The sequence below is a fragment of the Panthera leo genome, chromosome B4, assembly GCF_018350215.1.
Source record: "Panthera leo isolate Ple1 chromosome B4, P.leo_Ple1_pat1.1, whole genome shotgun sequence".
Lineage (NCBI taxonomy): Eukaryota > Metazoa > Chordata > Mammalia > Carnivora > Felidae > Panthera > Panthera leo.
The window spans coordinates 133,983,081-133,995,156 of NC_056685.1; the positions used below are offsets into that span (position 1 = coordinate 133,983,081).

General features: G+C 54.0%; 1 protein-coding gene across 2 annotated transcripts; it reads right to left on the minus strand.

The window, feature by feature from the left end:
- Nucleotides 1–1,205: 1,205 nt before the first annotated feature.
- TOB2 (transducer of ERBB2, 2) lies at nucleotides 1,206–11,845 on the minus strand. Of its 2 annotated transcripts, none has more exons than XM_042947949.1 (2): nucleotides 11,523–11,845; nucleotides 1,206–3,269 (listed from the first exon to the last, which is right to left on the minus strand). In XM_042947949.1, exon 2 carries the CDS (start codon nucleotides 3,166–3,168, stop codon nucleotides 2,161–2,163), a length of 1,008 nt encoding a protein of 335 aa, XP_042803883.1. In that variant the 5' UTR covers nucleotides 3,169–3,269; nucleotides 11,523–11,845; the 3' UTR covers nucleotides 1,206–2,160. The 2 variants fall into 2 exon arrangements, with proteins under 2 accessions (XP_042803883.1, XP_042803882.1); XM_042947948.1 differs by lacking the exon at nucleotides 11,523–11,845 and adding an exon at nucleotides 10,247–11,502.
- Nucleotides 11,846–12,076: the final 231 nt, after the last annotated feature.

The window sequence follows — 12,076 nt, forward strand, 5'->3', positions numbered from 1 at the left end:
CTCCTGAACAAACATTTTTCTTCGTATTTCAAAAGACACTAAGGGGTCGGTCTCCCCCTCTCCCTAGATGTGGTGAGAAACAAGCTGACTGGGGGGTGGTAGGTACCTGTGCACGTGAGTGAGGGAAAGGGGGGCTGGAAGAGGGCATAAATAAGGCAGCATCCAACCTTTCCCAGAGAGCAGCGATCTGCCTGGGCCTGTCACTTGCGCGGGAGCTGAGGGCTAGGGAGAGGGTGGCCCAGAGGGGGCTGGCCCCTGAGAAGCATAGGGGACAGAGGATACCGGGCCGAGGAGCCAGGGCATTGCCCCGCTGGGGGAGGTAGAGCTGGTGCCCACTGCAGGGAGGGGAGGCTGGCAGTGTCTGTCTGGGCCGGACCCACTGCCACGGCGGTTGCCCACTTGGGGGGGGGGGGGTCACTGAGGAGGTGGGGGTGGGGTGGGGTGCCAAGGGCTTTGGTACTTTTTGGTGACGGGGGCCCTGCCGCCGCGTGGCCCACCAGCCAAAGCATCACCGCGTGAAAGCTGGTTCACTAGGGTTGGGTGGGAGAAACATCTCCTCTTCTGGCGGAGGCAGGAGCTGGCGCTCTCTTATAATCCACACACACCGCCTGCCGTGCTCAAATGCCTGTCCACCCTGGCCTGCCCGGGAAACCACTCCTCACGGCATCAAGGCCAAGCGGGACCGGGTCAGCCAGCAAGAGGGGATGCCAAGAGGTACCAAGAAGTTCTCATGCAGGCAGGGGCAGAAACGTACTAAAATAACATCTACAACCAAAAGACGAATTAGTCTCAACTGAAGGCTCAGGACTGCCCACCGTAGGCACTGACCCAAACTCCCACCCCCCTCCCGGGGGCTCAGGTGAGCGGCTCCCATCCTGGGTGAAGGTCACCAAATAGGAGGATCTGAGTCCAGGGACTTCTCTTAGGCATCAGGGGCTGGTATTCCCTCAGCCCCTCACTGCTAACCCTTTTTTTTCTTTCTTTTTTTTTTTTTTTTTTTTGGTCAAAAACAAAAGTGCAGATCCCTCCGCAGTCTGGAAACCAGTTCCTTCTGCAGTATTTTCCCCTGGGAGTGTCTTAGGCTCAGCCGCAGTCTCACCCCACCACATGACCCACCCTACAAAAGAACTGACCACCCGCCCGGCCCATTCCCCAACCTCCTACATAAATAAGCACTTGCTGCAACCTGGAATCATGTCGGGGGCGGGGGGGGGGGGGGGGTTCACATGGCTTGGAATCCTTTAAAACAGGACAGCAAACCACGCACACGCACGCGCGCGCACACACACCCGCCCCCGCCCCCCCTCGTTACCCACAACCTCAGGCCCCGGGAACAAGGGGCTGCATGAAGAGCCACGTGTGTCAACGGATGGGTCTCCAGGGCCACGATGATAGTCCGAGCCAGGTGGGGATGGCGGCGTGGGAACACAGGACAGAGATGAAAGCAGTTCCACCAGACAGAGTGCTACCTGGAGTCACAGACATCAGCTCTAGTGGGAGGGTGTCAAGTCGCCAGTCAGCAGCTCCCCGTGTCTCAGGCCTGAGAGGCGGGGGGAGGATGGGTGCCGGGGTCAGACCTATTTGGGTGGCAGGGCCCAAGAAGGCCCTCTGAGGTTGGATGGCTTTGAGTAAAAGGATAGCTGGCTGATAGAGGCAGTGACACAAGGCAGCCTCTCCCTGCTCTGGGCAGGGTCAGGCCCCAGCTGCGCCTCTTCCGGCTCTTCCTTCCCTGTGAGAGAGGACGCGAGATCCTCAACAGTGTGAGGGAGGGAGGGAGGGAGGGAGCAGGGAGCAGCAATTCACATCTGGACCATTCTTAGCACAGGAAGCCACTAATTGAAGATGTTATATAGAAAACTACATGTAAAAAAAAAAAAAAAAAAGAAAGAAAAAAGAAAAAAAAAAAGAAAAAATATAAAACCCAAACCAATCAAATAAATCAGAGGCAGGCAGGAAAGCAGCAGGGGGTTGAGTTAAACAGATTCGGTGCTTCAGGAGCCCCCTCCCACTCCGTGCCTGGACCGGATCTTTTTTCTAGAAGCCAGAGTGCGAAGACTGGAAATCTTTTTGTGTATTTTTCTTTTCCTCTTTTTTTGGCCTTTCTTTTCCTTTCTCTTTTCTGTGGTCTTGGGCGCTCCTGGCCCCGTGGCGGGTGGGCGGTCAGTTGGCCAGCACGACCGGCTGGAAGGGCTGGCTGGGGTACTGCATGGTGCTCAGGTTGTAGCTGAGGCCTTCCACGAAGGGGGTCTTCTCCAGGAAGAGGCTGTTGGCGCCACCTCCGAATACCTGGGCCACGTCGAAGCCGCTGCCGTTGCACGTGCCGGCCCCGCTGCCCCCGCCATCGGCCCCGTCAAAGAAGAGGCTGGGAGAGCCCCCGTTGTACACGAACTCCTTGGCATTGGGGGAGAGCTGGGACTGAGGGGCCGGGTTGGCCGCAATGAAGTTCAGCGAGTGCAGAGACAGAGAGAGGCTCTTGTGCTTCAGCAGGTTGTTGGTGGGAGAGCGGGCCATGCGGGGCTGCTGCTGGGGAGGCTGCTGGCCACTTGCCCCGCCGCCAGCCACGCCCCCGCCATTTGCTGCCGCACCCCCCTTCTTCATCTTGGTGGAGCCAAACTTGGTGGCAGCGAAGGAGGCAGTGGTGAAGGTGATGGGCTGGGCGGAGCGGGGGATGAAAGTGGGGCTGGGTGACTGGCCGAAGGATGGCGACGGGGAGTTGGAAAGGGAGCTGTCCTGGCTGCCGATGGGCACGAAGACCTGGGCGTCGGGGTTGAAACTGCTCTTGAACTCCTTGTCCAGCTCTGGTGCGACACAGCCCTCGCTGTCGTCCAGGTACAGCACTTTCACTGCCCCCTTCTCCCCGATCTGGTAGGACACCTCAAAAGGGTCGATCCAGACGCTCAGCTCTTCGGGCACATTGGCCCGCACATCCTCCACTGCCAGGCCGCTCCGCTTGGCGGCCAGCTCCACCACAGGGTCCACGATCTCCCCGATGTGAACACAGCGGAAGCCTGAGCCCTTCAGTGGCTTGTCAGGGTACCAGTGGCCTTCATATTTCTTTTTCAAGAGCCGCTCAAGCTCCTCCCCAAACAGGTCTGCCCGGCGCCGGGGCAGCTTATTATACAAGTAGGAGATGATAAAGTTCAGGGCCACTTTGATCTCCAGCTGCATGGTCCTCGCTTTCCTAGGTGGCGAGTCAGCTCACGGCAAGAGCGCAGACCAAGGGCAGTGGCAGGTGACGTAAGACAGGCAGCCTTGGGCTCCAGAGAGCTCTGAGAAATGAGAACAAAGGGCATCATGAGTAGATTATGCAGAAAGCCCAGAGGGTAGGGGGTTCAACGGCAAAAGGCATAAAAGCACCAGCTTCGGGCCACATATACTCGGGGTCCCATTTTCTGCTCCACCAGTGACCAGCTTAATTGTGTGACTGAGAGCGAGCCACTTTTTTTCTCAGCCTTAGTTTCATCAGTAACACAAGGTCATCGTGGAGGTGAAGTTAGCTCAAAGATGTCAACTGTCTTATGCCGAACCTGATATCTAGTAAAGACTTGATAAAATGAGCTACTGTTTTGCAAGTAATTCTAAAGAAATTCTAAAGGAATTCAAGTAATTTTAAAGGAGGGCTGTGGCTTCCACTATTTTGAGAAGCCAGGTACACTATACAACTGCTATTAAAAAAAAAAAAGGAGCCCCTAATTCAGCTGGAGAAGAGAAGGCTCTTGCTAATGTATCTCTGTAACATCTTGGTGAAGTCGTGCTCCCAAACTGTCACAGGCCAAGATATAAGTGTAAAATCCTTAGTTTTTCTCCTTAAATGGAAAGGGATACAGATCACTGAACAGGAAGCAGCACTGCCAACTTTTCAGTGGGGGCTTGGACTCCAGTCACATCCAATTTGTCATCCTGGGCTCCCTGAGTATGTACGCTCTCTGGCTCACTCTGGGTTTGCAGAACTGATGTAAGAACGCCACAGCGTAACCAAAGGGTGCATTTCCGTGTAGGCCGTCTCCAAGAATGGAGACGAGAACATGATCCCTTAGGAAGAAGTCAAGACCTGCATTAACCGGAGGTGTGGACCAACAAGGGAACGCTGACGAGGGGGCTGTCCCAGGGAAGCAGAGGAAATGAGAGGGAAGCAAAGCCCTGCGGGCCAAAAAATCCTTAAGAACAGCACTGGTGTGGCCTGAGGGAATCTCTACACTTCTGGCTGGAGTGCAGGTGATGAGGGCAGCAAAGAGAAGAAATTTTCCATCACCCTGCAGTCTCCAGCTGGGGACCCATCATCACTCAGTCTCCTGAGGACTGTCTGACCACCTGTCCTTGGCATCGGATTGGATTTATCAAGTGTTTGGAGATCCCCGGAGAGGAGACAGCCCAAGATAAACACTCAGATTGTTATTTTGGGATTCTCTCACAGCCAGCTCCCACAGAGGTCAAAAAGGTTCATTTCTGAGGTCTGGGCCAGCCTCGTGTCTCAGGAAGATGATCTGTAAAGTCCCGAGAGCCAGTGATCCCAGTCCCACTTTCTCCACAAGGGCAGCTCCAGGGTCATGCCATGAGAAAACTGAAAAGGACCACCTTCGAGGTTCAGCAGGGCCAGAACATGTTTCTAGCCAAGCCTCTGGGTGAGAATGTGCTGCTGAGCTCAGCACAGAGACAAGACTAATCCATGATCCATCAAGGGCATCTCTGCCCTGTGATAGATGTGGGGCTAGATTTTGATTAAAATCCCTTCTGGTGGTGACTGGTGGCTCAGCTGATTAAGTGTCTCACTCTTGATCTCAGCTCAGGTCTTGATAGCAGGGTCATGAGTTTGAGCCCCACTTTGGGCTCCATGTGCAGCTTGGAGCCTACTTAAAATAGTAAGTAAATAGGGGCGCCTGCATGGCTCAGTAGAGTGTCCAACTTCGGCTCAGTTCACGATCTCACGGTTCGTGAGTTTGACCCCCGCGTCAGGCTCACTGCTGTCAGTGCGAGCCTGCTTCGGATCCTCTGTCCCCTTCTCTCTCTGGCCCTCCCCCACTCATGCTCTCTCTCAATAAGAAACATTTAAAAAAATTAAGAGAGTCTCTCTTAAAAATTTTTTTTTAAGTAAATAAATAAATATAAATCCCTTCTGGGTCCAGCATAGAATAATCAGTTGCTAATTCTTCATTTGAGGATCTTCAGTTTTCCGAACACCTGCCCCGACTTACTTCCTTGTAATTCTCAGGACTGGGGCCATGGCTCCTAGGGGTATTGTTAGGACTGGATCCTCAGGCAAAAGCTCTCTGGGGTGAGTATCAGAGAAGCAGCACTGGATCAATCTGGAGCATCACAGAACACTGGCTACGAGTCTATCCCACCCTCATTTCAGGTCTGAGCAGAGGGTCACATGCCAAGTCAACAGAGTCCTTCTAGGTTAAAAGAGGAAAAAAAAATGGTAACGGTAGAGGGTTTTCTGTTGATAAGGATTGGGTTCATCACCAGATGCAAGGCTAGCCTCCAGGAATGGAAGTCTATAAGGGCCATAGCAGCCACCAGAGGTGTCCTGCATGGAGGAGATTACAAAGGTGTGAAGAAAGTTGGCGCTGGTTCCCAAGAATAGGCCTGGAGTTAAAGACAATGTTTTCAAAGTGTTTTTAAAAGTAAAACAGACTTCAATATGACGTGACTCTTCTCCCAAAGCACCACATGGCCTCTTGGTATACCAGACCAAGGGGCCTCCTACACCTCTCTAGGCCTCCTCAAACTTTACTGCACATGTAACTTCCAAGTTAACTTCCTCTTAAAAGCTCATCTTCACAATGAGACCATTTTGTTTTACTTTTAAAAATATTTTTATTTATGTATTAAGTTTATTTATTTATTTTGAGAGAGAAAGAGAGAGAGAGAGAGAGCACGAGCAGGGGAGGGGCAGAAAGAGGGGACAGAGAGAGAATCCCTTTGCTGACAGTGCAGAGCCTGACGTGGGGCTTCAACTCATGAACCGTGAGATCATGACCTAAGCCAAAATCAAGAGTCGACACTTAACTGACTGAGCCACCCAGGCGCCCCAAATGGGAGCATTAAAAAAAATTTTGGGGGGGTGCTTGGGTGGCTCAGTCAGTTAACTGTCCAACTTCGGCTCAGGTCATGATCTCACCACTTGTGGGTTCAAGCCCCATGTCGGACTCTGTGCTGACAGCTCGGAGCCTGGAGCCTGCTTCAGATTGTGTGTCTCTCTCTCCTTCTTTCTCTCTGTCCCTCCCCTCCTAGTGCTCTCTCTCTCTCTCTCTCTCTCAAAAATAAACTAAAAAAAAAAAAAAAAAAAAAAGTGGGGGGGTTGCCTGGGTGGCTCAGTCAGTTAAGCGTCCAACTTTAGCTCAGGTCATGATCTCACAGCCTGTGAGTTTGAGCCCCGCGTTGGGCTCTGTGCTGACAGCTCAGAGCCTGGAGCCTGTTTTGGATTCTGTGACTCCTTCTAGCTCTGCCCCTCCGCCTCTCACGCTCTGTCTCTCTCTCAAAAATAAGTAAACATTAAGAAAACCAATTTTATTGTTTATTTATCTTGGGGGGAGAGAGAGACAGCATGAGCATGTGCTGACAGCTCCTGACGTGGGGCTCAAACTCAGGAACCGTGAAATCATGACCTGAGCCGAAGTCAGACGCTTAACCAACTGAGCCACCCAGGTGCCCCAAAATGGGAGCATTTTAAATGCAGGCCAAAGTCATTGGGAAATAAGCCTCCCACCCCAAAATACAATAGAACCACTGTCATCAGCCCTGCCTAGCTAACCATTTTCTGCAGCATAAGCAACTAAAGCTGCACACCAATTTATACCTCCGTGATGCTGCTACACAAATAAGGAAGTACATAATGCCGTCTTTGCCTCTTTAATTGGAGAACAGGCCAGGCCAGATGGCTGTGGGGTGGAACCTTTCAAAAATGCTGGACAACCAGAATGAGATTTTCTGCTCTATCAGCTCAGGCTCTAATTTTGACTTCAAGAAGCTTATGGAACAGAGGATTAAAGCACTGATGCTGTCTTGTCTTTAACTAAAGATAAGAATGACCAATCAGATGAGTTTGTTCATTTTTTTTTTTTAAGGCTGTGGGCAAATTCTAGAGCTTATATATAAAATATTCATAAAAATGTGGTAAGATTAGAAAGCTTGGCAATAACTACTCTTCGACACAAGGAACAAGTAGATTTACGAGGCAAGGAAGGACTCGAAGATCTCCTCCAACCCTCACTCACGTGCAAAAGGCCAGAAAGGTGGCAAAAAGTAAAAGTAAAAACAAACCCAAGCAAACACCCCCCCCAATCCAATGCTAAGTATTTAACAATAGCAAAATCTATCTTTTGTTAATATATTAGAAAGTTGAAAACGTGAGAGTAAATTCTGTCCAAATTCAGTTAGAATCTTATTCTCCTTCACTTTTTATTTCCAACAGCAAAATTAATCTCTGGTTCAGATCCCTTGTGCTGACTTGTGTCTTAAAGAGTGCTTAAGGACAAAAATGAGGTAAGAAAGGCGGCTGCTGCAGTCAGTGATGTGGTAATGGTGATTCCAGAAAGAACTTACGACAAATATGCTATGGAGGATTTTTATGAATGAAAGCAGCTACGTTTTAAAGAGGAAAAGGAGGGATAATGGTGACGGAAATCCTCAGGTCCCTAAACCACGAGAACCTATAAAAATATCCAGGCACCTTGGGCACCTGGGTGGCTCAGTCTGTTAAGTGTCCAACTTGGGCTTAGGTCATGATCTCAGGGTTCTTGGGTTAGAGTCTCGAGTTGGGCTCTGCTCTGACAGCTCAGAGCCCGGAGCCTGCTTCAGATTCTGTGTCTCCCTCTCCCTCTCTCTCTGCCCCTCCCCGGCTTGCACTCTGTCTCTCAAAAATCAATAAACATTAAAAAAAAAAAAAAAAAAAAAAAAATCCAGGCACCTCAAGCCCTAACATCGGAATAGTCCTACAACTGAAGCGCTATCAGATTCAAAAGAGTCTGAAAAGACTCTGGAGAGAGGAGTCAGGGAGGAGGGGCCCTCAGTTTTGACAAGGCCAGCAGGTGCCACAAACCGGATGCCCAGGAGAGCCGGCTCAGTGGGACCGCCCGGCCCCACCCCGCAATGACAGGACCGGCGGGTATGGTTGAAGGGCTTCCAGGACTTGGGCTGACTGACCGCAACACCCCAGCCAGCCCCTCAAACATGGACTGTGCAAGCCCAACTCTTCAGACTAAGAAGGCCCTTTCTGGGGCACTCCATTACTCCGAAGCCAGGAAGATTTCACTGTAACTCCAACGTAGGCCGGCAGAGAAGGCGCGCTCTGTACTCTGGGAATTGTAGTCCTCAGAAACCTCATACTCACGTTGGAGCAAGTGACCTACTTTCTGTGTACACTACACTTCCCTGCGTGCTTTGCGAAGGTTCGGCCAGCTAATCACGCATGCCCGGTAAGGGGAGCTGGCCGAGGTCCCGAGAACCGAGGAAAAGTTTCCGATGCACATGCGCGCTGTGGCGGACGCCCCCCCCACCCCGCCCACCGCCTAATACATTTTATATAAATTCTACCCATAAGGCCTACTCCTCGTATTGTACCACCCCACTGTATTCGCGTCTTGGCCTCAAGTAAGGCTGAATTCTCCCCACCCCTTCCTCTTTTTCTTCACTGCCTCTCATGACTGTTGAATTAAAGATCTCCTAGTGAGTTTTTTTCTGGGTGAAGGCGGTGGGTGGGACAGATAAAGGTCACCCCTCCCATCCCCCCTCCCCCCCGCCCCCCTCCCCCGCCCCCCGGCGCCTCACCCAACACTGCCACTTAATCTGTATTCCTTGGGCTGGGTGGTCTCTTTCTGGAGTTGCTGTAGGGACAGTGAATTCAAAAAGAAAAAAGAAAAAAAAAAAAGCCTTTTCACTTAATGCCCAGCGGGCTCAGCTCCAGGACCCCCAGAGCCAGGGGAGGCAGGAACTAAACCCAGTTCTCCCGTCCTCTCAGCCAAAGAAATTCCCAGTTAAGCTGCGGGGAGGAGCCGGGCCGACAATCAAAAGGCCCCAAGCCAGCAGGGCCCAAGCCTCACCCCTCTTTTAATCCAACTCAGAGTAACTAGACCCAGCTAGGGAAATGGGAAAAGGTTCCTGGGCAGGAAAGGAAAAACCGTACATCTGACACTTGAACAACATATTCTAATACTTGAAATTGTTTGTGAGTCCCCTCCCATTGCAAGGCCTGCTCTATGACCAGACTTACCAGATCCTCGGCAAAGCTCCCCAACAGTGTTAAACCTCCCTAATCCTCCCTCCCACACAAGCTTCTTTCTCCCACTGCTTAAGAGGGGGATGGGGCAGGCGCCCAAGAAAGCAATAGGAGTGCTTTTCTGCTGGAAAATCAAAGATGAGGGACTCACTCCCAGGGTCGGGTGGACAGGAAGGAGAAAAAGAAAGGTTAAGATACTGAGCAGGCACCCAAGAACCCCTTCGCTGGTCCAACCTGAAGCCTACTTTGTAGGGTTCTAGTTCTTCTGCGGGGTGGGAAAAGCCCTGCCAGCTGCCCCTCCTCCCCCACCTCTCTGTTCAAGGGCACAGTCCAGCCTCTGGACACGAGGGGAAGGAGCTTAAAAGTAGGGCTCTTCCTCCCAGGTACCTCACCAGGATCAATCAGAATCCACTCACTTGGTATTGCTGTAAAGGTACTTACCCCCTCCCTGCACAGTTTTCCCTTAAAACACTAAAGAGGATAAAGAGCTCAGGCCAAAATGGTGAATTCTGGTTCAGCGGCCAGGAGACAGTCACCACTGACCGGTCCAAAAGGGGATGTCCACCTTCCACCTCTCGGCTCCACAGGCCCAGAAATAAACCCTATTAATTATGACCATCCCCTTCCCCACACACGGGACAAGAAGCAGAAAAACAAGGCCTGGGTCCCCTTCTTTCCTGATTCATTTAATGGTGGCGGAAGTTATGTTGGGGGGGGGGGGAGATCAAGGAAAAATCTACCGCGTCTCTACGATATGAAGAACTGAGGGAGGCGGAGAGGGGAGGAAATGCACCCCACCCAGGAGGGGGCCACACTCCGAACCTAGAGAAGAGAGGAGCACCGGGCGAAACGGGGGGAGGGGAGGGTTATATAGGGGAGGTGGAAGGAGAAAGGAAAATGTTGGCCAGTCGTCAGGGTGGGGGCGCGACAGCAACGTGCAGCGTCCAGCAAAGCGAAGAGCGGAGTGGGACCGAGGTGAAGGAAGGCGTCTCGAGGGTTCCCCCGCCCGCACGCCCCCCACGCACTCACTCGGGTCTCCGCGGCGGCGGGGCGGTTCAGGGTGGCTTCTCCCTTCCAGGGCAGTCCGGGGCGCGGTACGGTGGTCGTTCTTTCTTCCTTCCCGGGCACCGCCGGGCCGGAGGCTGATGGGTCTTTTTCTTCGTTGAAGGTTGGGAGCAAGTAAGGGAGTTTGGGGCTATGATTCTCAATAATAATTCTTTCAGCTTTTTGGAGGTCAGGCTCGGCCAAGGGGGGACGGAAGGCGGGCGGGCCGGCCGGCGGCGACGGCGCGGGGATGTCGGACCGAAGGGCGGCTCGTGTCGCAGGGCGGAGGACGGTCCGGGCTCTGGCCAGCGGGCGGTCCTGCCCTTCTGGCCCCGCGTCGCCCGAGCCACTCGCTTCTCTCCGGCAACGACCCGCACCTTCCCGCGCCCCGGCCCGAAGTGAGCAAAGTCAATGAAAAGTTTCACCCTTAGCAACCCTGCGCATGGATCCGGCTTCCCCACCCCTGCGTGATGCGTCCCTCCGCCCTGCAGGGGCGGGGCCGGGCGCCGAGCCGGGACTACTTCTCAGCACGCCGGGAGGCCTAACCCCTCGCGCAGCGCGGCCCGAAGCCCCGTGTGCCACCCGGGGGTGCTCCGCGACCCCCTTTCGCCCGCCGTCCCGTGGCTGGCCTCTTCTCACTCAGATCCCAGCCCAGACGCCAGCAAAGCTGCCTTTGGCAGGCCTGTAACGCTTCCGCTTCCCCTCCCCATCACAGCGCCGTGCCACAGTTATTTTCTTCATGCCCCAGATCACTTTGAAAGTGTGCTTATTGGGTACAGTGTTTCTCCCCAGGTAGACAGCGAGCTCCGGGAGGGCAGGGGCCTGAACTGGAACCAAGTTGTTCACTTCAGACGTGTTGGATGAATGGATGTCGCGGGGAGGGGTAACTCTCTCCCCCCAACTTCCGTGGCTTGGGCCCTACACCTGCCCAGGCGCTGACGGCCGCCCGACCCGTTACTCCAGGGCACCTTGGCGAGTCCCTCCGGGTCTGGGCGTCTAACCGTCCGACCACCCCCCACGGCTCTCGCACCGTCCCAGTTACTGTCCTTCGACCGGACGGCGCGAGCTTTGGAAACGTTTCGCTCCTACATTCGGGCTGGCTCGAGTCTTCCCAGCGCCTCGGGCCTCGTCGGGGGATGCTAATGTCGAAGGGAGGGCGTAGGGGAAACCGGGGCCAAGGCACACTGAGCAGGAGGCAGGGGAGGCGAGGGAGCCTAGCGCCACGTTAACCTTCCACTTGCCGCCTCTGGCCCCCAATTACCTCGCGACCGGAGAAGGCCAACACCGGCCCCGCGCAGGCGCGCGAGCACGTCCCCGGCCCGCCCCGGGCGGGGCTCGGCCCTTGTGGGTATCCTCCCGTTTGCTTTCTCCCGGCCGGTGACCCTTGTACGGCGCACTAGAGAGAGCCACATTTCTTCTATTAAGAGCTCCCGCCGGCGGGGCTTGGAGCCTGCCCATGTTAGGGGCGCCGGGGTCCCCAACTCGACGGTCCCTTAGGCTGCAAGACCTAGCTGGGCTTCCTGGCCCTGGATGGGGTGCGCCAGGCCCGCGCGCTCGGGCCCCCGCACTCGGCTACTTTGTGACTGCGGGGCGTGGAGTTGGGGGTAGGGAGGCTGTGCCCAGGTGAGGTCACAGGCGGGCTGGACTGCCAGGTGGCGAGATCCGGGGCCTCTGGAAGCTTGTGCGTTGTCTTCTCCCCAATCGCCCATTCCCCAATTTTCTCCCCTCCCCCCAACCTTTATTCTCATTCGAGACGGTTCCAGCCCAACGGCAGTCACCGAACCCACGTGGGGTGGCGGAATCCAAAAGTTTCCA

Bases quoted from the DNA above. Each gene is read 5' to 3' on its own strand.
- TOB2 (XM_042947949.1), bottom strand. From the start codon at position 3,168: ATGCAGCTGGAGATCAAAGTGGCCCTGAACTTTATCATCTCCTACTTG.